Raw genomic sequence first — 27,870 nt, 5'->3', positions numbered from 1 at the left:
TACCCAACATGTCCTACATATTAATAACATTACCCAACATGCCCTACATATTAATAACATTACCCAACCTGTCCTACATGTTCATAACATTACCCAACCTGTCCTACATATTAATAACATTACCCAACCTGTCCTACTTATTAATAACATTACCCAACCTGTCCTACATATTCATAAAATTACCCAACCTGTCCTACATATTCATAACATTACCCAACCTGTCCTACATATTAATAACATTACCCAACCTGTCCTACATATTAATAACATTACCCAACCTGTCCTACATATTAATAACATTACCCAACCTGTCCTACATATTCATCCGCTGCAGTAAGATTGCAAGGCATTTACTGGTGATGCAATGCAACAATACTTTAGAAAAACTAGATGATTACTTCTTGCATTTCTTATCAATTCAGAAAATATGTTTACGAGAAAATACATTATGATTCCTTTCTGTTTTTCAATGACATTCAATTCAGAAATGAAAAAGCTTTAAGTTGGTTCCAAATGGGCAAATTGACCACATGTCAGAGACCACTATGATGTCAGAGAACCACTATGATGTCAGAGACCACTATGATGTCAGAGAACCACTATGATGTCAGAGACCACTATGATGTCAGAGAACCACTATGGTGTCAGAGACCACTATGATGACACACAAAATGTGTTTGATGGATCCTTTTTGTCTTCTTCGAATGCCTCTTAAGGGGAAAGTAATCAAAAAAAAGTAATCAGATTACATTACTGAGTTTGGGTAAACCCAAAGTTACATTACAGATTAAAATGTTGGACAGTAATGGATTACATTTGGAAAGTATCCTTAATAAAAAACACAGAATGTGACACAATGTACTGACACAGTATATGTAGTTTAGTGATGTATGCTAGTATGTAGGTGTACATGATGACATCTATTTTGTGAAGTTTACCAGTCCCTCCTGCAGCAAAGCACCCCCACAACATGATGCTGCCACCCCTGTGCTTCACGGTTGGGATGGTGTTCTTCCTTTTTCCTCCAAACATAACGATGGTCATTATGGCCAAACAGTTCTATTTTTGTTTCATCAGACCACAAAAAGTATGATCTTTGTCCCCATGTGCAGTTGCAAACCGTAGTCTGGCTTTTTTATGGCGCTTTTGGAGCAGTGGCTTCTTCCTTGCTGAGCGGCCCTTCAGGTTATGTTGATTATAGGACTCGTTTTACTGTGGTATAGATACTTTCGTACCCTTTTCCTTCGACATCTTCACATGGTTCTTTGCTGTTATTCTGGGATTGATTTGCTCTTTTCACTAGTATTTAGATGTGTAACTTAGTGATGTACACTAGTAGGTACACTACCGATCTAAAGTTTGGGGTCACTTGGACATTTCCTTGTTTTTGAAAGAAAATCATTTTTCCCCATTAAAATAACATAAAATTGATCCTAAATAAAGTGTAGACATATATATATATATATATATATATATATATATATATATATATATATATTTAATGTTTATTTAACTAGGCAAGTCAGTTAAGAATAAATTATTATTTACAATGACAGCCTAGGGACAGTGGGTTAACTGCTTTGGTCAGGGGCAAAGCAGTTAAGCTCGGGGATACAATCTAGCAACCTTTCGGTTACTGGCCCAAATCTGTAACCACTAGGCATAGTGGAAAAGAAAAAGCCAGACTGGCCCATTATAAGAAAAATATTATGATGGGCAAAAGAACAAAGACACTGGACAGAGGAACTCTGCCTCGAAGGCCAGCATCCCGGAGTCGCCTCTTCACTGTTGACGTTGAGGCTGGACAGAGGAACTCTGCCTAGAAGGCCAGCATCCCGGAGTCGCCTCTTCACTGTTGACGTTGAGGCTGGTGTTTTGCGGGTACTATTTAATGAAGCTGCCAGTGGAGGACTTGTGAGGCATCTGTTTCTCAAACTAGACACTCTAATGTACTTGTCATCTTGCTCAGGGGCCTCCCACTACTCTTTCTATTCTGGTTAGAGCCAGTTTGCACTGTTCTGTGAAGGGAGTAGTACAGCGTTGTATGAGATCTTCAGTTTCTTGGCAATTTCTCGCATGGAATAGCCTATATTTCTCAGAACAAGAATAGACTGACGAGTTTCAGAAGAAAGTGTTCTGTTTCTGGCCAATTTGAGCCTGTAAATCAAACCTACAAATGCTGATGCTCCAGATACTCAACTAGACTAAAGTAGGCCAGTTGTATTGCTTCTTTAATCAGGAGAGAGAGATTAATTAACAGTTTTCAGATGTGCTAACATAATTGCAAAAGGGTTTTTTAATGATGAATTAGCCTTTTAAAATGATAATCTTGTATTAGCTAACACAACATGCCATTGGAACACAGGAGTGATGGTTGCTGATAATGGGCCTCTCTCTGTACGCCTATATAGATATTCCATAAAAAATAATCAGTTTCCAGCTACAATAGTCATTTACAACATTAACGATGTCTACACTGTATTTATGATCAATTTTATGTTGTTTTAATGGACATTTTTTTTAAAGTTTCTTTCAATAACAAGCACATTTCTAAGTGACCCCAAACCTTTGAACGGTGGTGTAGGAACTATGTAGGTTAGTGAGTGGAAACATTAGGTTGACATCTCACCCTCTCTGAGCAATGCTCTGTTTCAGAGTGCAGTGAGAGTGAACTTGGTTGGTAATGAAATGACTCAGTGTGTGTGTGTGTGTGTCACAGTGGTGTTTGTTTTCTGACTTTGCAGGAAAAACCCGTGCACGGAGGGCGCTCAGATCCAGGTTAGTGCATTCTGAACACACCATGACAATAACCGTCATCTCCTACCCAGTAATATAATCCCCCTTCTTGTGCTCTCTATTTGTCTCTCTCTCTCGCTTTCTCACGCTCTCTCTCTCTTTCTCTCTCTCTCTTTCAATCTCTCTCTTTCTCTCTCTCTCTTTCTCTCTCTCGCTTTCTCACACTCTCTCGCTCTATTTCTCTCTCTCTCTCGCTCTCTCTCGCTTTCTCACGCTCTCTATTTGACTCCCTCTCTCGCTTTCTCACGCTCTCGCTCTCACTCTTTCAATCTCTCTCTTTCTCTCTCTCACTTTCTCACTCTCTCGCTGTATTTCTCTCTCTCTCTCGCTCTCTCTCGCTTTCTCACGCTCTCACTCTTTCAATCTCTCTCTTTCTCTCTCTCACTTTCTCACTCTCTCGCTCTATTTCTCTCTCTCTCTCGCTTTCTCACGCTCTCTCACTCACTCATTCAATCTCTCTCTTTCTCTCTCTCACTTTCTCACTCTCTCGCTCTATTTCTCGCTCTCTCTCGCTCTCTCTCGCTTTCTCACGCTCTCGCTCTCACTCTTTCAATCTCTCTCTTTCTCTCTCTCACTTTCTCACTCTCTCTCGATCTCTCTCTCTCTCTCACACACCCTCTCTCTCTATTTCTTGCTCTCTCCTTCTTTTCTCTGTGGGAATAAACCATGACATACTGCAACCTCTCAAATCAAAGAGGAGGAGGGTGTAAATTGCCTGTAAACTCTCCCCGCTTTCCCTTGTAATTTCCCCTCTGTGAAAAATTCTTATTGACCCACCAGGCAGTGAAATCAATAGGCACTTGATTGCTTGGGACCTTATAATTTCATAATTATCCGCACTCGCATAGTTCTGTCTGCTCAAAGGCGAGTTAACACAGGGTTTGTCCTTGTGTTGATTGGAAGTGCATTTCGTGCCCTAAGACTCGGTTCTCCTCACTGATAATTGTCATGGTACCGGTGTCTGTGCCGGATAGGGCAAGCTAACACATGTAGCCCACACTCAATAGGTTGTTACATGGATTCAGGTACCAACAAAGCAAGTCATGTCAGTCCTCAATCTTGCCCTGATATAGTCTATAGAGGAATAGAGTGTCAGAGTGACATAGTTCAGGACAGCAGTGCTGCTGTAAGACAAACAGGAAACAACCAGTTGGTTGTTATTGTGGAGCAGTAACCAGGTCTAGTAACGAGGTCTAGTACCAGGTCTAGTAACCAGGTCTAATAACCCGGTCTAATAACCAGGTCTAGTAACCAGGTCTAATAACCAGGTCTAGTAAACAATTCTAGAAAACAAGTCTAGTAAACAATTCTAGAAAACAAGTCTAATAACCGGGTATTATAACCAGGTCTAGTAAACAGTCTAGTAAACAGTCTAGTAAACAATTCTAGTAAACAAGTCTAATAACCGGGTATTATAACCTGGTCTAGTAAACAGGTCTAGTAAGCAGGTAGTGTACAAGGTTATCCCTCATCTGAGACCTGGAGGAACTAGTGTACAATGATACTGTCTGTTTGCAGTGTTGATTTGAGAGAGGTTATGGTTATGATCGAACGTCCGGTGCGTGTGTGTGTGTGTGTGTGTGTGTGTGTGTGTGTGTGTGTGTGTGTGTGTGTGTGTGTGTGTGTGTGTGTGTGTGTGTGTGTGTGTGTGTGTGTGTGTGTGTGTATCTTCATTATCTTCTAGAATTGGATCATTAATATTTTAGGAGAGTTAGACGAGCCTGCCTGAAAAAGGCAAGCAGTTTACCTCCAGGTCCACCCCCTTCCACACACACACACACCTTGCTGCATTCTGCACACGCAAATACACACACATATACACACACACATATACACACACTCCATCAGGATCACGTCCAGGGTGTGGAGTTTCAGTGTAACATAAAGTCATAGGAGTCACCTTGGGTATATTGGGGTCTCTGGATTCATTAGGTTGCTCAGTATGAAAGGGCATCTGTTCAGTTCTGCTCTGTGCTGGTACTAGAACACAGCTTCTCTGCTGGGAGGCAGTCTCTCTCTCTTACTCCCCCCCCCCTCTCTCGCTCTCTCTCTCTCTCTCTCTCTCTCTCTCTCTCTCTCTCTCTCTCTCTCTCTCTTCCTCTCTCTCTCTCCCTCTCGCTCTCTCTCTCTCTTTCTCTTGCTCTCGCTCTCTCTCTCTCTCTCTCTCTCCCCCTCTCTCTCTCTCTCTCTCTCTCTCTCTTTCTCTCTCTCTCTGTCTCTCTCTTTCTCTCTCTCTCTCTCTCTCTCTCTCTCCTCTTTCTCACTCAATTCAATTCAATTCAAGGGGCTTTATTGGCATGGGAAACATGTGTTAACATTGCCAAAGCAAGTGAGGTAGATAATATACAAAAGTGAAATAAACAATAAAAATTAACAGTAAACATTACACATACAGAAGTTTCAAAACAATAAAGACATTACAAATGTCATATTATACATATATATACAGTGTTGTAACAATGTACACCCTTTCTCTCCCATCTCTCTCTCTCTCTCTCTCTCCCTCCCCCCTTTCTCACTCTTTCTCTCCCATCTCTCTCTTCTCTCTCTCTCTCTCTCTCTCTCTCTCTCTCTCTCACTCTCTCTCAATTTCTATTCAATTTCAATTTAAGGGCTTTATTGGCAAATGTATTTTAACGTTGCCAAAACAACAAGAATGAACAGTAAACATTACACTCACAAAAGTTCCAGAATAATAAAGACATTTCAAATGTCAAATGTCTATATACAGTGTTATAAAGATGTGCAAATAGTTAAAGTACAAAATGGAAGATAAATAAACATAAAAATGGGTTGTTTTGCAATGGTGTTTGTTCTTCACTGGTTACCCTTTTCTTGTGGCAATAGGTCACAATTCTTGCTGCTTGTGATGTCACACTGTGGTATTTCACCCAATAGATATGGGAGTTTATCAAAATCTGAGGGAAATATGTGTCTCTAATATGGTCATACATTTGGCAGGAGGTTAGGAAGTGCAGCTCAGTTTCCACCTCATTTTGTGGGCAGTGTGCACATAGCCGGTCTTCTCTTGAGAGCCAGGTCTGCCTATGGTGGACTTTCTCAATAGCAAGGCAATGCTCACTGAGTCTGTACATAGCGAAAATTTCCTTAAGTTTGGGTCAGTCACAGTGGTCAGGTATTCTGCCATTGTGTACTCTCTGTTTAGGGCTAATTAGCATTCTAGTTTACTATGTTTTTTTGTTAATTCTTTGCAATGTGTCAAGTTATTTATTTATTTTTTCTCATGATTTGTTTGGGTCTAATTGTGTTGCTGTCCTTAGGTTCTGTGGGGTCTGTTTGTGAACCCCCCCCCCTCCCCCCCCCCCCGCAACAGTCAGTGAAAGTGCAGGGCGCCAAATTCAAAACAACAAAAATCTCATAATTAAAATTTCTCCAGCATACAAGTATTTTACACCATTTTAAATATACAATTATTGTTAATCCAGCCACAGTGTCTGATTTCAAAAAGGATCTACAGCGAAAGCACCACAAACGATTATGTTAGGTCACCACCAAGCCACAGACAAACACAGCCATTTTTTCCAGCCAAAGAGAGGAATCACAAAAAGCAAAAAAAAAGATAAAATTAATCACTAACCTTTGATGATCTTCATCAGATGACACTCATAGGACTTCATGTTACACAATACATTTATGTTTTGTTTGATAAAGTTCATATTTATATAAAAAACAGCTGAGTTTTCATTGGCGCATTACGTTCAGTAGTTCTAAAACATGCGGTGATATTGCAGAGAGCCAGATCAACTTACAGAAAAACTCATAATAAACATTGATAAAGATACGACTATTATACATGGAACTTTAGATAAACTTATCATTAATGCAACCACAGTGTCAGATTTCAAAAAACTTTACGGAGAAAGCAAACCATGCAATAATCTGAGTACAGTCGTTAGACAACAAAGCAGCCAAAAAGATACCTGTCATATTGGGTAGTCAACATTACTCAGAAACAGCATTTTAAATATTCACTTACCTTTTATGGTCTTCATCAGAATGCACTTACAGGAATCCCAGTTCCACCATAAATGTTTGATTTGTTTGATAATGTCCATCAGTTCTATCCAAATATCTTCTTTTGTTAGGGCGTTTTGTAAACTAATCCAAAAGCGCGTTCAGGTCGCACCAAACGTCGGACGAAAAGTTCAAAAAGTTACGTTACAGCCCGTAGAAAAATGCCAATCTAAGTATGGAATCAATCTTTAGGAAGTTTTTAACATAAAACTTCATTAATGTTCCAACCGGACAATTCCTTTGTCTGTACAAATGAAGTGGAACCTAGCTACCTTTCACGTGAGCGCGCCAGACCGAGGCTGTGGCACTCTGCCAGACCGAGGCTGTGGCACTCTGCCAGACCGCTCACTCAAAGAGCCCCTAAGAGCCCCTCCTTTATAGTAGAATCCTCAAAATAGGTTCTAAATACTGTTGACATCTAGTGGAAGCCTTGGGAAGTGAAATATAACTAATATCACCCTGTATCTTCAATGGGGGCTGAGTTGAAAAACTGCAAACCTCAGATTTCCCACTTCTGGTTGGATTTTTTCTCAGGTTTTTGCATGCCATATGAGTTCTGTTATACTCACAGACATCATTCAAACAGTTATAGAAACTTCAGAGTGTTTTCATTCCAAATTTATGTATGCATATTCTAGCTTTTATGGCTGAGTAGCAGGCAGCTTAATTTGGGCACGTTTTTCATCCAAGCTACCCAATACTGCCCCCTAACCCAAATAAGTTAGTGGTTAATGGCGGATTTTTTATCAGATCCTAATTGGTATGTCAAATGTTATGTTCCTCTCTTTCTTTCTCTCTTTCTCTCGCTCTCTCTCTTTCCTCTTTCTCTGTCCTCTCTCTCTCTCCCCCTTCTCTCGCTCTCTCTCTCTCTCTCTCTCTCTCTCTCTCTCTCGCTCTCTCTCTCTCTGTCCTCTCTCTCTGTCCTCTCTCTCGCTTTCTCTCTCTCTCTTTTCTCTCTGTCTTCTTCTCTCTTCCTCTCTGTCCTCTCTCTCTCTGTCTCTCTGTAAGGACTGTGGTGGACTTTTTTTCTTGAGCAGAGAGAGAAATACCTTGTGGTGCTTATTGTCAGAGATCCTTTGTCTGTGTGTGAGTGTGTGAGTGTGCTCAGAAGGGAGAGTGCGAGCCCCATCCGAGAGCCCTCTCCGAGAGCCCCATCTGAGAAACCTGGTAGGGTTAGTCTGGTCCATCTCCTAGCAGGGTAACACTGGTACATCTCTTAGCAGGGTTAGACTGGTCCATCTCCTAGCAGGGTTAGAATGGTCCATCTCCTAGCAGGGTTAGAATGGTCCATCTCCTATCAGGGTTAGAGCAGTCCATCTCCTAGCAGGGTTATACCATTCCATCTCCTAGCAGAGTTAGACTAGTCCATCTCCTGGCAGGGTCAGGGTTAGACTGGTCCATCTCCTAGCAGGGTTAGACCAGTCCATCTCCTAGCAGGGTTAGACCAGTCCATCTCCTAGCAGGGTTAGACTGGTCCATCTCCTAGCAGGGTTAGACTGGTCCATCACCTAGCAGGGTTAGACCGGTCCATCTCCTAGCAGGATTAGACCAGTCCATCTCCTAGCAGGGTTAGACTAGTCCATCTCCTGGCAGGGTCAGGGTTAGACTGGTCCATCTCCTAGCAGGGTTAGACCAGTCCATCTCCTAGCAGGGTTAGACCAGTCCATCTCCTAGCAGGGTTAGACTGGTCCATCTCCTAGCAGGGTTAGACTGGTCCATCACCTAGCAGGGTTAGACCGGTCCATCTCCTAGCAGGATTAGACCAGTCCATCTCCTAGCAGGGTTAGACAGGTCCATCTCCTAGCAGGGTTAGACCGGTCCATCTCCTAGCAAGGTTAGACCGGTCCATCTCCTAGCAGGGTTAGACTGGTCCATCTCCTAGCAGGGTTAGACCGGTCCATCTCCTAGCAGGGTTAGACCAGTCCATCTCCTAGCAGGGTTAGACCGGTCCATCTCCTAGCATGTTCAGGGTTAGACTGGTCCGTCTCCTAGCAGGGTTAGACCGGTCCATCTCCTAGCAGGTTCGGGGTTAGACCGGTCCATCTCCTAGCAGGTTCAGGGTTCGACCGGTCCATCTCCTAGCAGGTTCAGGGTTCGACCGGTCCATCTCCTAGCAGGTTCAGGGTTCGACCGGTCCATCTCCTAGCAGGGTCAGGGTTAGACAGGTCCATCTCCTAGTAGGGTCAGGGTTAGACCAGTCCTAGTGTCAATGTAAATAGTCCGGGTAGCCATTTGATTGACCTTTTCCGCTTGTGTTTTCTCCCTCAGGTCTACCTAAGATGTTGGTGACCAGGAACTATTTCGGCGTGCCCAGTCCCATGTGTGGTCCGCCCCTCAACATTCAGCAAGGTGACATCATCGAGCTCGTCTGTGCTGATCTACACAGCACTTGGTGGCAGGTGACACATCGTTCTGTGTGTTTCTCTGTGTGTATGTGTGTGTGTATGTGTGCGTGTGTGTCTTGCGTGTGTGGGTGTGTCTTGGGGGTGTGTCTTGTGTCTGTGTGTGTGTGTCTGTTTGTGTGTGTGTGTGTGCATGTGGTTGTGCGTGTTTGTCCTGCGTGTGTATGCGTGTGCGAGTGTGTGTGTGTGTGTGTGTGTGTGTGTGTGTGTGTGTGTGTGTGTGTGTGTGTGTGTGTGTGTGTGTGTGTGTGTGTGTGAGCACTGTCAGAGCACTGAGCAGGTAAACCTATTGAGACACATCTCTCAGATTGGGCCTAAAGCTGAAGGAGCACGATAGCACAATAATCTTTCTGATCAATGTCTTAAACTTAACAACATTTTTGTTTAATTGTCACAGTATTTTGTTATCAACATGACTCCATCTATTTTCTGGTCTGATTTGGTTGGCATCTTATTCAAATCTGACTGTGCCTCTGTGACTGTGCCTCTGTGACTGTGTGACTGCGTGCCTCTGTGACAATGTGACTGTGTGCCTCTGTGATTATGCCTCTGTGACTGTGTGCCTCTGTGTTTGTGCCTCTGTGAATGTGTGACTGTGCCTCTGTGACTGTGTGCCTCTGTGACTGTGTGACTGTGCCTCTGTGACTGTGTGCCTCTGTGACTGTGTGACTGTGCCTCTGTGACTGTGTGCCTCTGTGACAATGTGACTGTGTGACTGTGTGCCTCTGTGACAATGTGACTGTGTGCCTCTGTGATTGTGCCTCTGTGACTGTGTGCCTCATTGACAATGTGACTGTGTGCCTCTGTGACTGTGTGCCTCTGTGACAATGTGACTGTGTGACCGTGTGCCTCTGTGACAATGTGACTGTGTGACTGTGTGCCTCTGTGACTGTGTGCCTCTGTGACTGTGTGACTGTGTGACTGTGCCTCTGTGACTGTGTGACTGTGTGACTGTGTGCCTCTGTGACAATGTGACTGTGTGACTGTGTGACTGTGTGCCTCTGTGAATGTATGACTGTGTGCCTCTGTGACAATGTGACTGTGTGACTGTGTGCCTCTGTTACAATGTGACTGTGTGCCTCTGTGACTGTGTGCCTCTGTGACTGTGTGCCTCTGTGACAATGTGACTGTGTGCCTCTGTGACTGTGTGCCTCTGTGACTGTGTGCCTCTGTGACAATGTGACTGTGTGGCTGTGTGACAATGTGACTGTGTGGCTGTGTGACAATGTGACTGTGACTGTCTGACTCCACTGCATTTCTACCTGCAGTGTCAGTGTGTAACATACTGCTAAGGATGACTGCACATGAAACGCTGGCTATTCCACTGTTTGTTAATTGTGAAAAGTGTTGGTACAAACTGTAGATGATTTAACAGAAACATGTAAACACAGGGACAGGAAGTGGAGGAACATTTCATCATGTTGTCAAGTAGGGGATGTCTTACAGCACACACACACACACACACACGCACACACACACACACGCACACGCACACGCACGCTCACTGGCACGCGCACATGCACACACACATACACACACACACACGCACACACACACACTCGCACGCACACACACACACACACACACACACACACACACGCACACTCACACGCACACTAACACACACTTACGCACACACACTAGCACACCCGCACACACACACACACTAACATACACCCACAAACTAACACACATGCACACACACGCAATCACACACTCGTACACACACACACACACACACGCACATTCTAACACACGCTCACACACACATGCACACACACACACACACACACACAGACACACAATGTGTCTTTAATCTAGGAGAACAATAACAGGCCAGCAGGAATACACAGATAAACAGAGAGTAGCAGCAGCATGAAAATGGGGCTGGGGTCAATGCAAATAGTCTGAGTAGCCATTTGATTAGCTGTTCAGGAGTCTTATGGCCTGGTGGTAAAAGCTGTTGAGAAACATTTTAGACCTAGACTTGGCGCTCCGGTACCGCTTGCCGTGCGGTAGCAGAGAGAACAGTCTATGACTAGGGTGGCTGGAGTCCCTGGCAATTATTTGGGTCTTCCTCTGACACCGCCTGGTGTAGAGGTCCTGGATGGCAGGAAGCTTGGCCCCAGTGATGTACTTGGCCATACGCACTACCTCTGTAGTGCCTTGCAGTCGGAGGCTGTGCAGTTGCCATACAGTGATGCAGTGATGCAACCCGTCAGGATGCTCTCAATGGTGCAGCTGTAAAACCTTTTGAAGATCTGAGGACCCATGCAAAATCTTTTCAGTCTCCTGAGGGGGAATAGGTTTTGTAGTGCCCTCTTCACGACTGTCTTGGTGTGTTTGGACCATGACAGTTTTTTGGTGATGTGGACACCAAGGACCACCAAGGAGCTCTCAACCTGCTCCACTACAGCCCCGTCGATGAGAATGGGGGCGTGCTCGGTCCTCCTTTTTTCTGTAGTCCACAATCATCTCCTTTGTCTTAATCATGTTGAGGGAGAGGTTGTTATCCTGGCACCACACTGCCAGGTCTCTTACCTCCTTCCTATAGGCTGTTTCATCGTTGTCATTGATCAGGCCTACCAATGTTGTGTCGTCAGCAAACTTAATGATGGTGTTGGAGTCGTGCCTGGCCATGCAGTCATGGGTGAACAGGGAGTACAGGATGGGACTGCGGACGCACTCCTGAGAGGCCCCTGTGTTGAGAATCAGCATTGCAGATGGGTTGTTACCTAACCTTACCACCTGGGGAGGCCTGTAAGGAAGTCCAGGATCCAGTTGCAGAGGGACGTGTTTAGTCCCAGGGTCCTTAGCTTAGTGATGAGCTTTGAGAGCACTTTAGTGTTGAGTGCTGAGCTGTAGTCAATGAAAAGCATTCTCAAATTGGTGTTCCTTTTGTCCAGGTGGGAAAAGGCAGTGTGGAGTGCAATAGAGACTGCATCATCTGTGGATCTGTTGGGACGGTATGCAAATTGAAGTGGGTCTAGGGTTTCTGGGATAATGGTATCGTTGTGAGCCATGACCTGTCTTTCAAAGCACTTCATGGCTACAGATGTGAGTGCTACGAGTCGGTAGTCACTTAGGCAGGTTACCTTGGTGTTCTTGGGCACAGGGACTATGGTGGTCTGCTTGAAACATGTTGGTGTTACAGACTCAGACAGGGAGAGGTTGAAAATGTCAGTGAAGACACTTGCCAGTTGGTCAGTGCATGCTCAGAGTACACGTCCTGGTAATCCATCTGGCCCCGCAGCCTTGAGAATGTTGACCTGTTTAAAGGTCTTACTCACTTCGGCTACGGATAGTGTGATCACACAGTTGTCCGGAACAGCTGATGCTCTCATTCATACTTCAATGTTGCCCGCCTCGAAGTGAGCATAGAAGTGATTTAGCTCGTCTGGTAGGCTCATGTCGCTGGGCAGCTCAAGGCTGTGCTTCCCTTTGTAGTCTGTAATAGTTTGCGAGCCCTGCCACATCCGACGAGCATCAGAGCCAGTGTAGTACGATTCAATCTTAGTCCTGTATTGACGCTCTGCCTGTTTGATGGTTCGTCGGAGGGCATAGCGGGATATCTTATTAGCTTCCGGGTTAGAGTCCCACTCTTTAAAAGCGGCAGCTCTATCCTTTAGCTCAGTGCAGATGTTTTCTGTAAACCATGGCTTCTGGTTGGAGTATGTACGTACAGTCAGTGTGGGGACGACGTCGTGGATGTAATCATTGATGAAGCCGGTGACTGATGTGGCATCAGAAGAATTCCGGAACATATTCCAGTCTGTGCTAGCAATACAGTCCTGTAGCTTAGCATATGCATCCTCTGACCACTTTCTTATTGAGTGAGTCACTGGTGGCTCCTGCTTTAGTTGTTGCTTGTTAGCAGAAATAAGGAGGATAGAGTTATGGTATGATTTGCCAAATGGAGGGCAGGGGTAGAGCTTTGTACGCATCTCTGTGTGTAGAGTAAAGGGGGTATAGAGTTTTTTTTCCCTCTGGTTGCACATTTAACATGCTGATAGAAATTAGGTAAAACTGATTTAAGTCCCCTGCATTAAAATCCCCTGCCACTAGGAGCTCCACCTCTGGATGAGCATGTTCCTGTTTGCTTATGGTCCTATACAGCTCGTTGAGTGTCGTATCAGTTTGTGGTGGTAAATAGACAGCTACGAAAAATATTGATGAAAACTCTCTTGGTAAATAGTGTGGTCTACAGCTTATCATGTGATACTCTACCTCAGCCGATCAAAACCTGGAGCCTTCCTTAATATTAGATTTTGTGCACCAGCTGTTATTTACAAATAGACACAGACCTCCTCCACTTGTCTTACCGGAGACAGCTGTTCTATCTTCCAGATGGACTAAAAACCCACCATCTGTATGTTATCCATGTCGTCGTTCAGCCACGGCTCGGTGAAACATAAGATATTACAGTTTTTAATGCCCCGTTGGTAGGATAGTCTTGATCAGAGATCATCCATTTTGTTATCCAATGATGGTTTACTCACTTGCCTATGAATTCTCAGAAGGTAGCCCGACCTACTAGGGTTAAGTTTTGAGTTAGGGGGAGAATTAGGGTTAGGATTAGGAGATATGGTTAGGTTGAGAGTTAGGGTTAGGATTAGGAGATAGGATTAGGTTTAGAGTTAGGGTGAGAATTAGGGTTAGGATTAGCAGATAGGGTTAGGTTTAGAGTTAGGGTTAGGATTAGGGTTAGGATTAGGAGATATGATTAGGTTTAGAGTTAGGGTGAGTATTAGGGTTAGGATTAGGAGATAGGATTAGGTTTAGAGTTAGGGTGAGAATTATTGTTAGGATTAGGAGATAGGATTAGGTTTAGAGTTAGGGTGAGAATTATTGTTAGGATTAGGAGATAGGATTAGGTTTAGATTCATGGTTAGCTGTTAGTGAAAATAGGATTTTGATGGGAATCAATTGTTTGAACGTGTTTGCATGTGTGTGTTGTGTGTGTGCGTGCATCTTTCCAATCCACAAAGAGTCACTCACCCATTCAGCTCTGTGTTTGTGTGTTTTTGTCTGGCCGGCTGGCTGGCATTGTAACAACAGCAGCACAGATGGCCACTAAGACCTATTTGGGCGGCAGGGTAGCCTAGTGGTTAGAGCGTTGGACTAGTAACCGGAAGGTTGCAAGTACAAACCCCCAAGCTGACAAGGTACAAATCTGTCGTTCTGCCCCTGAACAGGCAGTTAACCCACTGTTCCTAGGCCGTCATTGAAAATAAGAATTTGTTCTTAACTGACTTGCCGAGTTAAATAAAGGTAAAATAAAATAAAAAAAATAAAACTGTATACTCCCCTATGGCCACTAAGACCTATTTCTGCTGTATGCTCCCCTATGGCCACTAAGACCTATTTCTGCTGTATGCTCCCTTATGGCCACTAAGACCTATCTCTGCTGTATGCTCCCCTATGGCCACTAAGACCTATTTCTGCTGTATGCTCCCCTATGGCCACTAAGACCTATTTCTGCTGTATGCTCCCCTATGGCCACTAAGACCTATTTCTGCTGTATGCTCCCCTATGGCCACTAAGACCTATTTCTGCTGTATGCTCCCCTATGGCCACTAAGACCTATTTCTGCTGTATGCTCCCCTATGGCCACTAGGACCTATTTCTGCTGTATGCTCCCCTATGGCCACTAGGACCTATTTCTGCTGTATGCTCCCCTATGGCCAATAAGACCTATTTCTGCTGTATGCTCCCCTATGGCCACTAGGACCTATTTCTGCTGTATGCTCCCCTATGGCCACTAAGACATATTTCTGCTGTATGCTCCCCTATGGCCACTAAGACCTATTTCTGCTGTATGCTCCCCTATGGCCACTAGGACCTATTTCTTCTGTATGCTCCCCTATGGCCACTAAGACCTATTTCTGCTGTATGCTCCCCTATGGCCACTAGGACCTAAAAGTAGCCTCTCTCTCGCTCTCTCTCTCTCTCCTTTCTCTTTTCTCTTTTCAATTCAATTCAATTAAAAGTGCTATATAGCATGGGAAACATATGTTTACGTTGCCAATGCAAGTGAAATAGATAATAAACAAAACAGTAAACATTACACCAAATGTTTCTCTCCCTCTCTCCCCTGCTTTCTCTCCCTCTCCCCTACTTTCTCTCCCTCTCTCCCCTACATTCTCTCCCTCTCTCCCCTACTTTCTCTCCCTCTCTCCCCTACATTCTCTCCCTCTCTCCCCTACATTCTCTCCCTCTCTCCTCTACTTTCTCTCCCTCTCTACCCTACATTCTCTCCCTCTCTCCCCTACATTATCGCCCTCTCTCCCCTACTTTCTCTCCCTATCCCCTGCATTTTCTCCCCAATTTTCTCTCCCTCTCTCCCCTATATTCTCTCCCTCTCTCCCCTGCTTTTCTCCCTCCTACTTTATCTCCCTCTCTCCCCTACATTCTCCCCCTCTCTCCCCTACTTTCTCTCCCCTATTTTCTCTCCCTCTCTCCCCTACTTTCTCTCCCTCTCTCCCCAATTGTCTCTCCCTCTCTCCCCTACATTCTCTCCCTCTCTCCCCTACATTATCCCCCTCTCTCCCTTACATTCTCTCCCTCTCTCCCCTACTTTCTCTCCCTCTCTCCCTTACATTCTCCCCCTCTCTCCCCTACATTCTCCCCCTCTCTCCCCTACATTCTCCCCCTCTCACCCCTACTTTCTCTCCCCTACTTTCTCTCCCTCTCTCCCCTACATTCTCCCCCTCTCTCCCCTACATTCTCCCCCTCTCACCCCTACTTTCTCTCCCCTACTTTCTCTCCCTCTCTCCCCTACATTCTCCCCCTCTCTCCCCTACTTTCTCCCCCTCTCTCCCCTACTTTCTCTCCCTCTCGCTCTCTGGGCTGGCCAGTATTCATAGTCAGACCCAGAGGTAGTCAGAGTCGTTTGTTGTGATAGCCCAGGTTTTTCAGCGCTGTCACTTTGCTGGAACAGCCTCACTTTCTTTGTGTGTGTAGGTGTGTGTAGGTGTGTGTGTCTTTGTGTGTAGGTGTGTGTAGGGGTACATGGGTTCTATGTGGGTAGATGTGTGTTTGTGTACATGCCTGCGTGCATATTTGTTACACGCTGTGTGTGTGTGTTTGTGTTTGTGTCCTGTTTTGACAGTCCCAGAGATTTATCAGCATGGCCGTACAAACCCCCCTTAGCTGTTGAATTAGAGTTCTATATATATAAAAAATGACAGCTTTACCTTTAGCCCACTTCATCTCTGTACCCCCCCCCCCCCCCCCACCCCCCCCCTCCTCCTCCTCGGTGATAGCGGATAGAGTTACAGAACTCCCATTATTCATCACTGTGGTAACCAGCAGACCATAATTCCTGTTCTGGTGCCAGACTAATATAATTGATCACGGTCATTTCATTTGGCCCTGTTGACTCTAACAGGGTTAAAGCTGGAGGATTATCACAACATTCATCTGAGCCTCATAATCAATAGGAGAGTTTTCCAAAAGCACTGATCAAATGTTAATAAAGCTAACTGTATTAGGGGCGCTTAGATGTGTTATCTCTCTCTGTGTGGCTCAGATGTGTTATCTCTCTATGTGTGACTCAGATGTGTTATCTCTCTCTGTGTGAGTCAGATGTGCTGTCTCTCTCTGTGTGACTCAGATATGCTATCTCCCACTGTGTGACTCAGATGTGTTATCTCTCTCTCTGTGATTCAGTTGCGCTATCTCTCATTGTCTGAGTCAGATGTGCTATCTCTCTCTCTGTGACTCAGATGTGCTATCTCTCTTTGTCTGAGTCAGATGTGCTACCACTCTCTGTGTGACTCTTCAGAACTCTTCAGTCTAGACTTCTTTAGAGTCATTACCATCAGGAGACTAGAACTCTTCAGTCTAGACTTCTTTAGAGTCATTGCCATCAGGAGACTAGAACTCTTCATTCTACACTTCTTTAGAGTCATTACCGTCAGGAGACTAGAACTCTTCAGTCTAGACTTCTTTAGAGTCATTACCATCAGGAGACTAGAACTCTTCAGTCTAGACTTATTTAGAGTCATTACATACTACCATCAGAAGACTAGATCTCTTCATTCTAGACTTCTTTAGAGTCATTACCATCAGGAGACTAGAACTCTTCAGTCTAGACTTCAACTCTCTCAACCAGTGATTATATTTTTAAAAAACAAGGTCTGTAAATCTGTTCTGCTCTGTGCTGCTGAGCTAATTGCTACTGAAGCACAGTGACAAAGTTACCCAGACGAATGTAATTCTCTCTCTCGCTCTCTCTCTCTCTCTCTCTCTCTCTCTCTCTCTCTCTCTCTCTCTCTCACACTCTCTCTCTCTCTCTCTCTCTCTCTCTCTCTGCTGTGGTTTCAGGGCAAAATCGTGAAAACAAGAGAAGTTGGCTTCTTTCCAAGCAGTGCCGTGAAGCCGTGCCCATGTGTAAGCCAAGCACTAAGAAGTGCGTTAGAAGTGTTGTTCAAGCAGTAAACAGAGGCTTTGGGTGGCGAAACAGGCAGAATAACATATTTTTCCAGGGGGTGAAACAGACACTGGGATGATTGTTAGAAACTTTGCCTCCGGGTGATAAATAGGGGATTTTACATGATTATGGATAAAGGAGATAATTCATGGTGCTTTAGCTGCAGTTTTTAAATTCAACAATTGAATTAGCAAGACAGTTTATATACGTCACTATGTCATTTCACATGACATACCACTAAAGAAGAAGGCACATCCTCGGCTATCTATCACTAAATGCATGGGAAACATTCGCTAGTCAAACTATATATTGTCCATTTTGACTTGTTTGTATCACTGAACGTCTTGTTCCTTCAGAATCCACATAATGTCTCTGTTTTCAGTCAGACAATATGTCATTGACATGAGTAGATGCACTTTTATAATGACACAGAGCAGATGACCTACAGTGCTATCTGGATGCTTACACCAACGGTAAAGCTAACAAGTACATGATGCTACTTCATTAGGTTCATAGGAACTACCAAAACCACCTGTTGACGACAAAACCCAAATGTTATGTTAAACATATTCATGGTAGCCGGGACTACCGCCACAAAAGAGAAGGGGAAACAAATACTAGTGGCTTAGTTGGCCGTAGGGGAAAGTGAATGCTTTACTGACTGATGTATGCAACAGTGAGATTCAGGTTGGGTGGGATTGTGGGAATGAAAGAACAATGGCTCATGTGTTGCTCTCTCTCTTGCTCTCCTCTCTCTCTCTTTCTCTCTCTCTCTCTCCACTCTCTATCTCTCTCTCTTCTTGCTCTTTCTCTCTCTCTCTCTTGCTCTCCTCTCTCTCTCTCTCTCTCTCTCTCTCTATCTCTCTCTTCTATCTCTATCTCTCTCTTCTATCTCTATCTCTCTCTCTTCTTCTCGCTCTCTCTCTCTTCTCTCTCTCTCTCTCTCTTCTCTCTCTCTCTCTCTCTCTCTCTTCTCTCTCACTTTTCTCTCCTCTCTTTTCTGTCTCTCTCTCTCTTCTATTTACCCTCAGGTCCCTAAACCTGTCGACTACTCCACACAACCCTGGTATGTTCACATGCGAATTAATCTCACCAAACTTTCATGCAAAAACTGCCTTTCCCTTTCTTTGTCACAGTATGTTGGATCATTAGTGGTTGTGTGTCGACCTTTCAGGTTAAGTTGGTGGGTGTTATTTCATCTAGACTGTAGCTTAGTATACGACTCCTGATTCTGCTCTCTAGGTTATACAGAGCCTTCAGAAAGTATTCATACCTCTTGACCTATTCCACATTTTGTTGTGTTACAGCCTGAATTCAAAATGGATTAAATATATTTTTTCTCTCCCATCTACACGCTATACCCCATAATGACAAAGTGAAAACATATATATATATATATATTTTTTAATCTTTTCTAATTTATTTAAAATGTAATACAGAAATGTCTAATTTACATAAGTATTCACACCCCTGAGTCAATACATGTTAGAATCACCTTTGGCAGCGATTACAGCTGTGAGTAATTCTGGGTAAGTCTCTAAGAGCTTTGCACACCTGGATTGTACAATATTTACACATGATTATTTTGAACCTTTTACTGCAGTGGGCTAAATCAGGGTCACACAGAGTGTTTCTGGGTAGTCTTAAATAAATCTATTTTTGAAAGAAAATCTCACACACATGGTTATGGGCTTAAATTAAGAAGACACCTGTACATAGAGTATATAGAGTTGAATGTATTTCATTTAGAGTTTACATCCCAGTTTACATCCCAATATCCCAATATCCCAATATTACACATTATAGAAGTCTGAAATATAACACAACTCTTTGACATAGAAACACTGGATTTCCGTCTGTTTTGTTTATGATATCATAACCTTCCATCCATGAGGCCACTAGAGGCTGATTTGGTCATTTGACCCAGGAAAGGGCTATAATTCTTCAAGCTTTGTCTTGTTGGTTGTTGATCATTGCCAGACAGACATTTTCAGGTCTTGCCATACATTTTCAAGACGATTTAAGTCAAAACTGTAACTAGGCCATTCAGGAGAACATTCATCGTCGTCTTGGTAAGTAACTCCAGTGTAGATTTGTCCTGCTGAAAGGTGAATTCATCTCCCAGTGTCTGTTGGAAAGCAGACTGAACCAGGTTTTCCTAAAGGATTTTGCCCGTGCTCAGCTTTATTCTGTTTATTTTTATTCTAAAAGCGTCCTGGTCCTTGCCAATGACAAGCACACCCATAACATGATGCAGGCACCACCATGCATGAACATGTGTTGGATTTGCCCCAAACATAATGCTTTGTATTTAGGAATGATTTAGCAGTATTACTTTACTGCCTTGTTGCAAACAGGATACATATTGAGGGATATTTGTATTATGTACAGGCTCTTTTCACTCTGTCATTTAGGTTAGCATTGTGGAGTAACCACAATGTTGTTGATCCATCCTCAGTACTCCTATCACAGCCATTAAACTCTGTAACTGTTTTAAAGTCGCCATTGGCCTCATGGTGAAATCCCTGAGCGGTTTCCTTCCTCTCCAACAAATGAGTTAGGAAGGACGCCTGCATCTTTATGGTGACTGGGTGTATTGATACACCATCCACAGTGTAATTAATAACTTCACCGTGCTCAAAGGGATATTCAATGTCTGCTTTTTTATTTTTGTATTTTTTTTCACCATCTACTAACAGTTGCCTTTCTTTGCGAGGCATTGGAAAACCTTGGTCTTTGTAGTTGAATCGGTGTTAGAGATTCACTGCTCTACTGAGGGATTTTACAGGTAATTGTATGTGTGCGGTACAGAGATGAGGTAGTCATTCAAAAATCATGTTAAAGAGTGAGTCCATGCAACTTATTGTGTGACTTGTTACGATCGTCGTAAGAAGCGGACCAAAATGCAGCTTGGTATGTGTTCATGATGATGTTTTAATTAAAGAAAGCACTGAACACAAACCAATAAGACGCTATACTACAAATGTGCAGACACATGCAAATAGACATAGACAATCACCCACAAAGTACCCACAGAATATGGCTGCCTAAATATGGTTCCCAATCAGAGACAACGATAGACAGCTGCCTCTAATTGAGAACCAATCTAGGCAACCATAGACATACAATTTACCTAGAAAGGCTACAGCCCCATAAACATACAAAACCCCTAGACAACCCCTAGACATGTCATACCCTGACCTAACCAAAATAACAAGGAAAACAAAGAATATTAAGGTCAGGGTGAGACACAGATGTTTTACTTATCTAGGCTTGCCATAACATAGGGGTTGAATACATTTCAGCTTTTCATTTTTTATTAATTTGTAAACATTTCTAAAAACATAATTCCACTTTGACATCATGGGGTATTGTGTGTATGCCAGTGTCACAAAATATAAATGTAATCATTCTTATATTCAGGTTGTAACACAACAAAATGTGGAAAAAGTCAGAGGGTCTGAATACTTCCTGAAGCCACTGTAACAGGATGTATGTCTGTTTGTTTCACTTTTATTTATGACCTTCCCATGTTCTGTCTGTGTATACAGCATCTCTAAACTATCATATCCTGCCTGTGGCTCCTGTATACAGCATCTCTAAACTATCATATCCTGCCTGTGGCTCCTGTATACAGCATCTCTAAACTATCATATCCTGCCTGTGGCTCCTGTATACAGCATCTCTAAACTATCATATCCTGCCTGTGGCTCCTGTATACAGCATCTCTCAACTATCATATCCTGCCTGTGGCTCCTGTATACAGCATCTCTAAACTATCATATCCTGCCTGTGGCTCCTGTATACAGCATCTCTAAACTATCATATCCTGCCTGTGGCTCCTGTATACAGCATCTCTAAACTATCATATCCTGCCTGTGGCTCCTGTATACAGCATCTCTAAACTATCATATCCTGCCTGTGGCTCCTGTATACAGCATCTCTAAACTATCATATCCTGCCTGTGGCTCCTGTATACAGCATCTCTAAACTATCATATCCTGCTTGTGGCTCCTGTATACAGCATCTCTAAACTATCATATCCTGCCTGTGGCTCCTGTATACAGCATCTCTAAACTATCATATCCTGCCTGTGTCTCCTGTATACAGCATCTCTAAACTATCATATCCTGCCTGTGGCTCCTGTATACAGCATCTCTAAACTATCATATCCTGCCTGTGGCTCCTGTATACAGCATCTCTAAACTATCCTATCCTGCCTGTGGCTCCTGTATACAGCATATCTAAACTATCATATCCTGTCTGTGGCTCCTGTATACAGCATCTCTAAACTATCCTATCCTGCCTGTGGCTCCTGTATACAGCATCTCTAAACTATCATATCCTGCCTGTGGCTCCTGTATACAGCATCTCTAAACTATCATATCCTGCCTGTGGCTCCTGTATACAGCATCTCTGAACTATCCTATCCTGCCTGTGGCTCCTGTATACAGCATCTCTAAACTATCATATCCTGCCTGTGGCTCCTGTATACAGCATCTCTAAACTATCATATCCTGCCTGTGGCTCCTGTATACAGCATCTCTAAACTATCATATCCTGCCTGTGGCTCCTGTATACAGCATCTCTAAACTATCATATCCTGCCTGTGGCTCCTGTATACAGTATCTCCAACCTATCATATCCTGCCTGTGGGTACTGTACTGTAGGTTTGCTGGGCCCATGGAGAGACTGCAGGCTGAGGCAGAGCTGATTAGCAGAGGCAACAGCACTTACCTGGTCCGCCACCGGAGCCGCGAGCTCACAGAGTACGCCATCAGCATCAAGTAAGTTAGTAGCAGTACTGGCAGTACTGCACATTACAGTACATTACAGTTGTCGTGTCTTTGGCTATGGCGTAATAAGAGATATGACATGCTATTTTATAAAATCCTTTCTCCTTAATTAATTTTACCCGATTGAGCTAATCATGTAAATGTAATTAACTAGAAAGTCGGGGCACCACAAAATAATATTTATAGAGCTGTTATCTTCCGAATAAACTCTTAAAGACCTAGTAATATTTTACATCAATAGCAGTCAATATTAATCAATATTAATCATCAGTATAGCACAGTATTAATCACAGGGGGGAAAGAGGTATTTATGACTGTCATAAACCTACCCCCAGGCCAACGTCATGACACAGTACAGCACATTACAGTACAGTGCAGCACATTACAGTACAGCACATTACGGTATAGTGTATTACAGTACAGTACAGCACATTCCGGGATAGCGCATTACAGTACAGTACAGTTCAGTACAATATAGCACATTACAGTACATTACAGTACATTACAGTACCTTACAGTACAGTACAGCACATTACAGCACATTACAGTACATTACAATATAGCACATTACAGTACATTACTGCACATTACAGTACATTACAGTATAGCACATTACAGTACAGTACATTACAGTACAGCACATTCCAACACAGTACAGTACATTACAGTGCAGCACATTACAGCACATTACAGTACATTACAGCACATGACAGTACATTACAGTGCAGCACATTACAGCACATTACAGTACATTACAGTACAGCACATTACAGTACATTACAGTACAGCACATTACAGCACATTACAGTACAGCACATTACAGTACATTAGAGCACATTACAGTGCAGCACAGTACATTACAGTACAGCACATTACAGCACATTACAGTACAGCACATTACAGTACATTAGAGCACATTACAGTGCAGCACATTACAGCACATTACAGTACAGTACAGTACATCACAGTACAGCACATTACAGTACATTACAGTACATTACAGCACATTACAGTACAGTACATTACAGTACATTACAGCACATTACAACACATTACAGCGCATTACAGTACAGCACATTACAGTACAGCACATTACAGTACATTACAGTACAGTACAGCACATTGCAGTACAGTACAGTACAGCACATTACAGCACATTACAGTACAGCACATTACAGTACAGCACATTACAGTACAGTATAGCACATTACAGCACATTACAGTACAGCACATTACAGTACAGCACATTACAGTACAGTACAGTACAGTACAGCACATTGCAGTACATTATAGTACATTACAGCACATTACAGTACAGTACAGCAAATTACAGTACATTATGGTATAGCACGGTACAGCACATTAAAGTACATTATGGTATAGCACAGTACAGCACATTACAGCACATTATGGTATAGCACAGTACAGCACATTAAAGTACATTATGGTATAGCACAGTACAGCACATTACAGTACAGCACATTACAGTACATTAGAGCACATTACAGTGCAGCACAGTACATTACAGTACAGCACATTACAGCACATTACAGTACAGCACATTACAGTACATTAGAGCACATTACAGTGCAGCACATTACAGCACATTACAGTACAGTACAGTACATCACAGTACAGCACATTACAGTACATTACAGTACATTACAGCACATTACAGTACAGTACATTACAGTACATTACAGCACATTACAACACATTACAGCGCATTACAGTACAGCACATTACAGTACAGCACATTACAGTACATTACAGTACAGTACAGCACATTGCAGTACAGTACAGTACAGCACATTACAGCACATTACAGTACAGCACATTACAGTACAGCACATTACAGTACAGTACAGTATAGCACATTACAGCACATTACAGTACAGCACATTACAGTACAGCACATTACAGTACAGTACAGTACAGTACAGCACATTGCAGTACATTATAGTACATTACAGCACATTACAGTACAGTACAGCAAATTACAGTACATTATGGTATAGCACGGTACAGCACATTAAAGTACATTATGGTATAGCACAGTACAGCACATTACAGCACATTATGGTATAGCACAGTACAGCACATTAAAGTACATTATGGTATAGCACAGTACAGCACATTACAGTGCATTATGGTATAGCACATTACAGTACATTACGGTATAGCACAGTACAGCACATTAAAGTGCATTATGGTATTGCACAGTACAGTACATTACGGTATAGCACAGTACAGCACAGTACAGCACATTACAGCACATTACAGCACATTATGGTATAGCACAGTACAGCACATTAAAGTACATTATGGTATAGCACAGTACAGCACATTACAGCACATTATGGTATAGCACAGTACAGCACATTAAAGTACATTATGGTATAGCACAGTACAGCACCTTAAAGTACATTATGGTATAGCACAGTACAGCACATTACAGTGCATTATGGTATAGCACATTACAGTACATTACGGTATAGCACAGTACAGCACATTAAAGTGCATTATGGTATTGCACAGTACAGTACATTACGGTAAAGCACAGTACAGAACATTACAGTACATTATGGTATAGCACAGTACAGCACATTAAAGTATATTATGGTATAGCACAGTACAGCACATTACAGTACATTATGGTATAGCACATTACAGTACATTACGGTATAGCACAGTACAGCACATTACAGTACAATATAGTACAGTACAGCACATTATAGTACAGTATAGTACAGTACATTACAGTACAGTATAGTGCAGTACATTACAGCACATTACAGTACAGTATAGTACAGAACAGCACATTACAGTACAGTACATTACAGTATAGTACAGTACAGTACATTACAGTACAGTATAGGACAGTATAGTACAATACAGTACATTACAGTACAGTGTAGTACAGTACATTACAGTACATTACAGTACAGTATAGTACAGTACATCACAGTACAGTACAGCACATTACAGCACATTACAGTATAGTACAGTACAGCACAGCATAGTATAGTACAGTATAGTATAGTACATTACAGCACATTACAGTACAGTACAGTACAGTACATTACAGTACAGTGTAGTACAGTACATTACAGTACATTACAGTACAGTATAGTACAGTACATCACATTACAGTACAGTACAGCACATTACAGCACATTACAGTGTAGTACAGTACATTACAGTACATTACAGTACAGTATAGTACAGTACATCACATTACAGTACAGTACAGCACATTACAGCACATTACAGTATAGTACAATACAGTACATTACAGTACAGTGTAGTACAGTACATTACAGTACATTACAGTACAGTATAGTACAGTACATCACATTACAGTACAGTACAGCACATTACAGCACATTACAGTATAGTACAATACAGTACATTACAGTACAGTGTAGTACAGTACATTACAGTACATTACAGTACAGTATAGTACAGTACATCACATTACAGTACAGTACAGCACATTACAGCACATTACAGTATAGTACAGTACAGCACAGCATAGTATAGTACAGTATAGTATAGTACATTACAGCACATTACAGTACAGTATAGTACAGTACATTACAGTACAGTATAGGACAGTACATCACGTTACAGTACAGTACAGCACATTACAGCACATTACAGTATAGTACAGTACAGCACAGCATAGTATAGTATAGTACAGTATAGTATAGTACATTACAGCACATTACAGTACAGTACAGTACAGCCACACTGCTAATAGCCATTAATCGTTAGTCATAGAGGAGAAAAGGCAAGACTCTTCCTCCATTGTCAGTGGTGATATGTGCAGTTCAGTCCTACCGCTGACTTTCTGCACAGACACAGACATGCATTGCGTTGTGAGTTAAAAAGTAACTTGAGGTGAGATACGTGCAGGAGTAATGATTCTTTATAAGTGACTCCCACAGTACAGTGGGAATATGTATTGCTTTAAGTGCGGTGAAGCACTCTGCCACAAACACATTAAAAAGCCCGTGGCGACGTAGACTGGAAAAGAACCCTTGCGTGTTATCACTGTACACTCATTTCAGTCACCCGCGGCTGTTGGTATGCTGCAGATAGACAGATGACAGCACTGAATGTTCAGACAGGCTGGAACAGGCCAATGATATGCAGCGTTTGTGTTTCTGTGCCAAGGTGGGTTGAGACACTCCTTCCCTGCAGGGAGCTGGTAAAACTTAGAGAGAGAGAGAGAGAGAGAGAGAGAGAGAGAGAGAGAGAGAGAGAGAGAGAGAGAGAGAGAGAGAGAGAGAGAGAGAGAGAGAGAGAGAGAGAGAGAGAGAGAGAGAGAGAGAGAGAGAGAGAGAGAGAGAGAGAGAGAGAGAGAGAGAGAGAGAGAGAGAGAGAGAGAGAGAGAGAGAGAGAGAGAGAGAGAGAGAGAGAGAGAGAGAGAGAGAGAGAGAGAGAGAGAGAGAGAGAGAGAGAGAGAGAGAGAGAGAGAGAGAGAGAGAGAGAGAGAGAGACAGAGACAGAGACAGAGACAGACACTGACATTTGAAATGTCTAACTCCTTTTAAAACTTTTGTGAGTGTAATGTTTACTAATGTTTTGCTTGTTTATTTCCCTATTTGTTTGTCTATTTCACTTTCTTTGACAATGTAAACATGTGTTTCCCATGCCAGCAAAGCCCTTTGAATATCATTTAATTAAGAGAGAGCGAGGGAGGGAGAGGGAGGGCTGCTCTGAGAGGCTGCCTGAAACACTTTTTTTTTAAAACCCCCTTCAACCAAATAATTCATCTCCTCCTTTTTTCTCTCTAATGAAAGCTTTTTCACTGTCTTCAAGTTCCACCGGAGCTGAAGTCTTAATTGCTTGTGTGCGATGCATGCTGCTGCAGCACTGGTGAATAGACCCAGAGAGACCGTTATACAGCCTGCTCAAGGTTATTAAATCCTCACAACGAGAGAGAGACAGAGAAAGAGAAAAAAAGAAACTCTGCACACTTATGTGGAAACTACATGAAGTGTTCGAATTAGACAATGACCTATCCCTGGCCCCATCTGTATAACTCTGCTGTTCTACTGAGGACCTATCCCTGGCCCCCTCTGTATAGCTCTGCTGTTCTACTGAGGCCCTATCCCTGGCCCCCTCTGTATAGCTCTGCTGTTCTACTGAGGCCCTATCCCTGGCCCCCTCTGTATAGCTCTGCTGTTCTACTGAGGCCCTATCCCTGGCCCCCTCTGTATAGCTCTGCTGTTCTACTGAGGACCTATCCCTGGCCCCCTCTGTATAGCTCTGCTGTTCTACTGAGGCCCTATCCCTGGCCCCCTCTGTATAGCTCTGCTGTTCTACTGAGGCCCTATCCCTGGCCCCCTCTGTATAGCTCTGCTGTTCTACTGAGGCCCTATCCCTGGCCCCCTCTGCA

The 27,870-nt window shown here is 43.1% G+C and overlaps 1 protein-coding gene across 2 annotated transcripts in view; it reads left to right on the top strand.

Annotated features, from left to right (window-relative positions):
* Positions 1-27,870, top strand: part of LOC110489549 (guanine nucleotide exchange factor VAV3) — a 184,778-nt gene that overhangs the window by 130,589 nt on the left and 26,319 nt on the right. For both annotated transcript variants that reach the window (XM_036945704.1, XM_036945703.1), the window contains exons 19-23: positions 2,745-2,778; positions 9,100-9,230; positions 17,562-17,627; positions 18,699-18,733; positions 22,338-22,454. In XM_036945704.1, coding sequence (XP_036801599.1) covers positions 2,745-2,778; positions 9,100-9,230; positions 17,562-17,627; positions 18,699-18,733; positions 22,338-22,454 — 383 coding nt within the window. The remainder of the gene's footprint in view (positions 1-2,744; positions 2,779-9,099; positions 9,231-17,561; positions 17,628-18,698; positions 18,734-22,337; positions 22,455-27,870) is intronic.

The sequence above is a fragment of the Oncorhynchus mykiss genome, chromosome 15, assembly GCF_013265735.2.
Source record: "Oncorhynchus mykiss isolate Arlee chromosome 15, USDA_OmykA_1.1, whole genome shotgun sequence".
In the NCBI taxonomy this organism is placed as follows: Eukaryota; Metazoa; Chordata; class Actinopteri; order Salmoniformes; family Salmonidae; genus Oncorhynchus; species Oncorhynchus mykiss.
The sequence above is the reverse complement of the archived record's forward strand: the minus strand, read 5'-3'. Positions and strand labels throughout refer to the sequence as shown.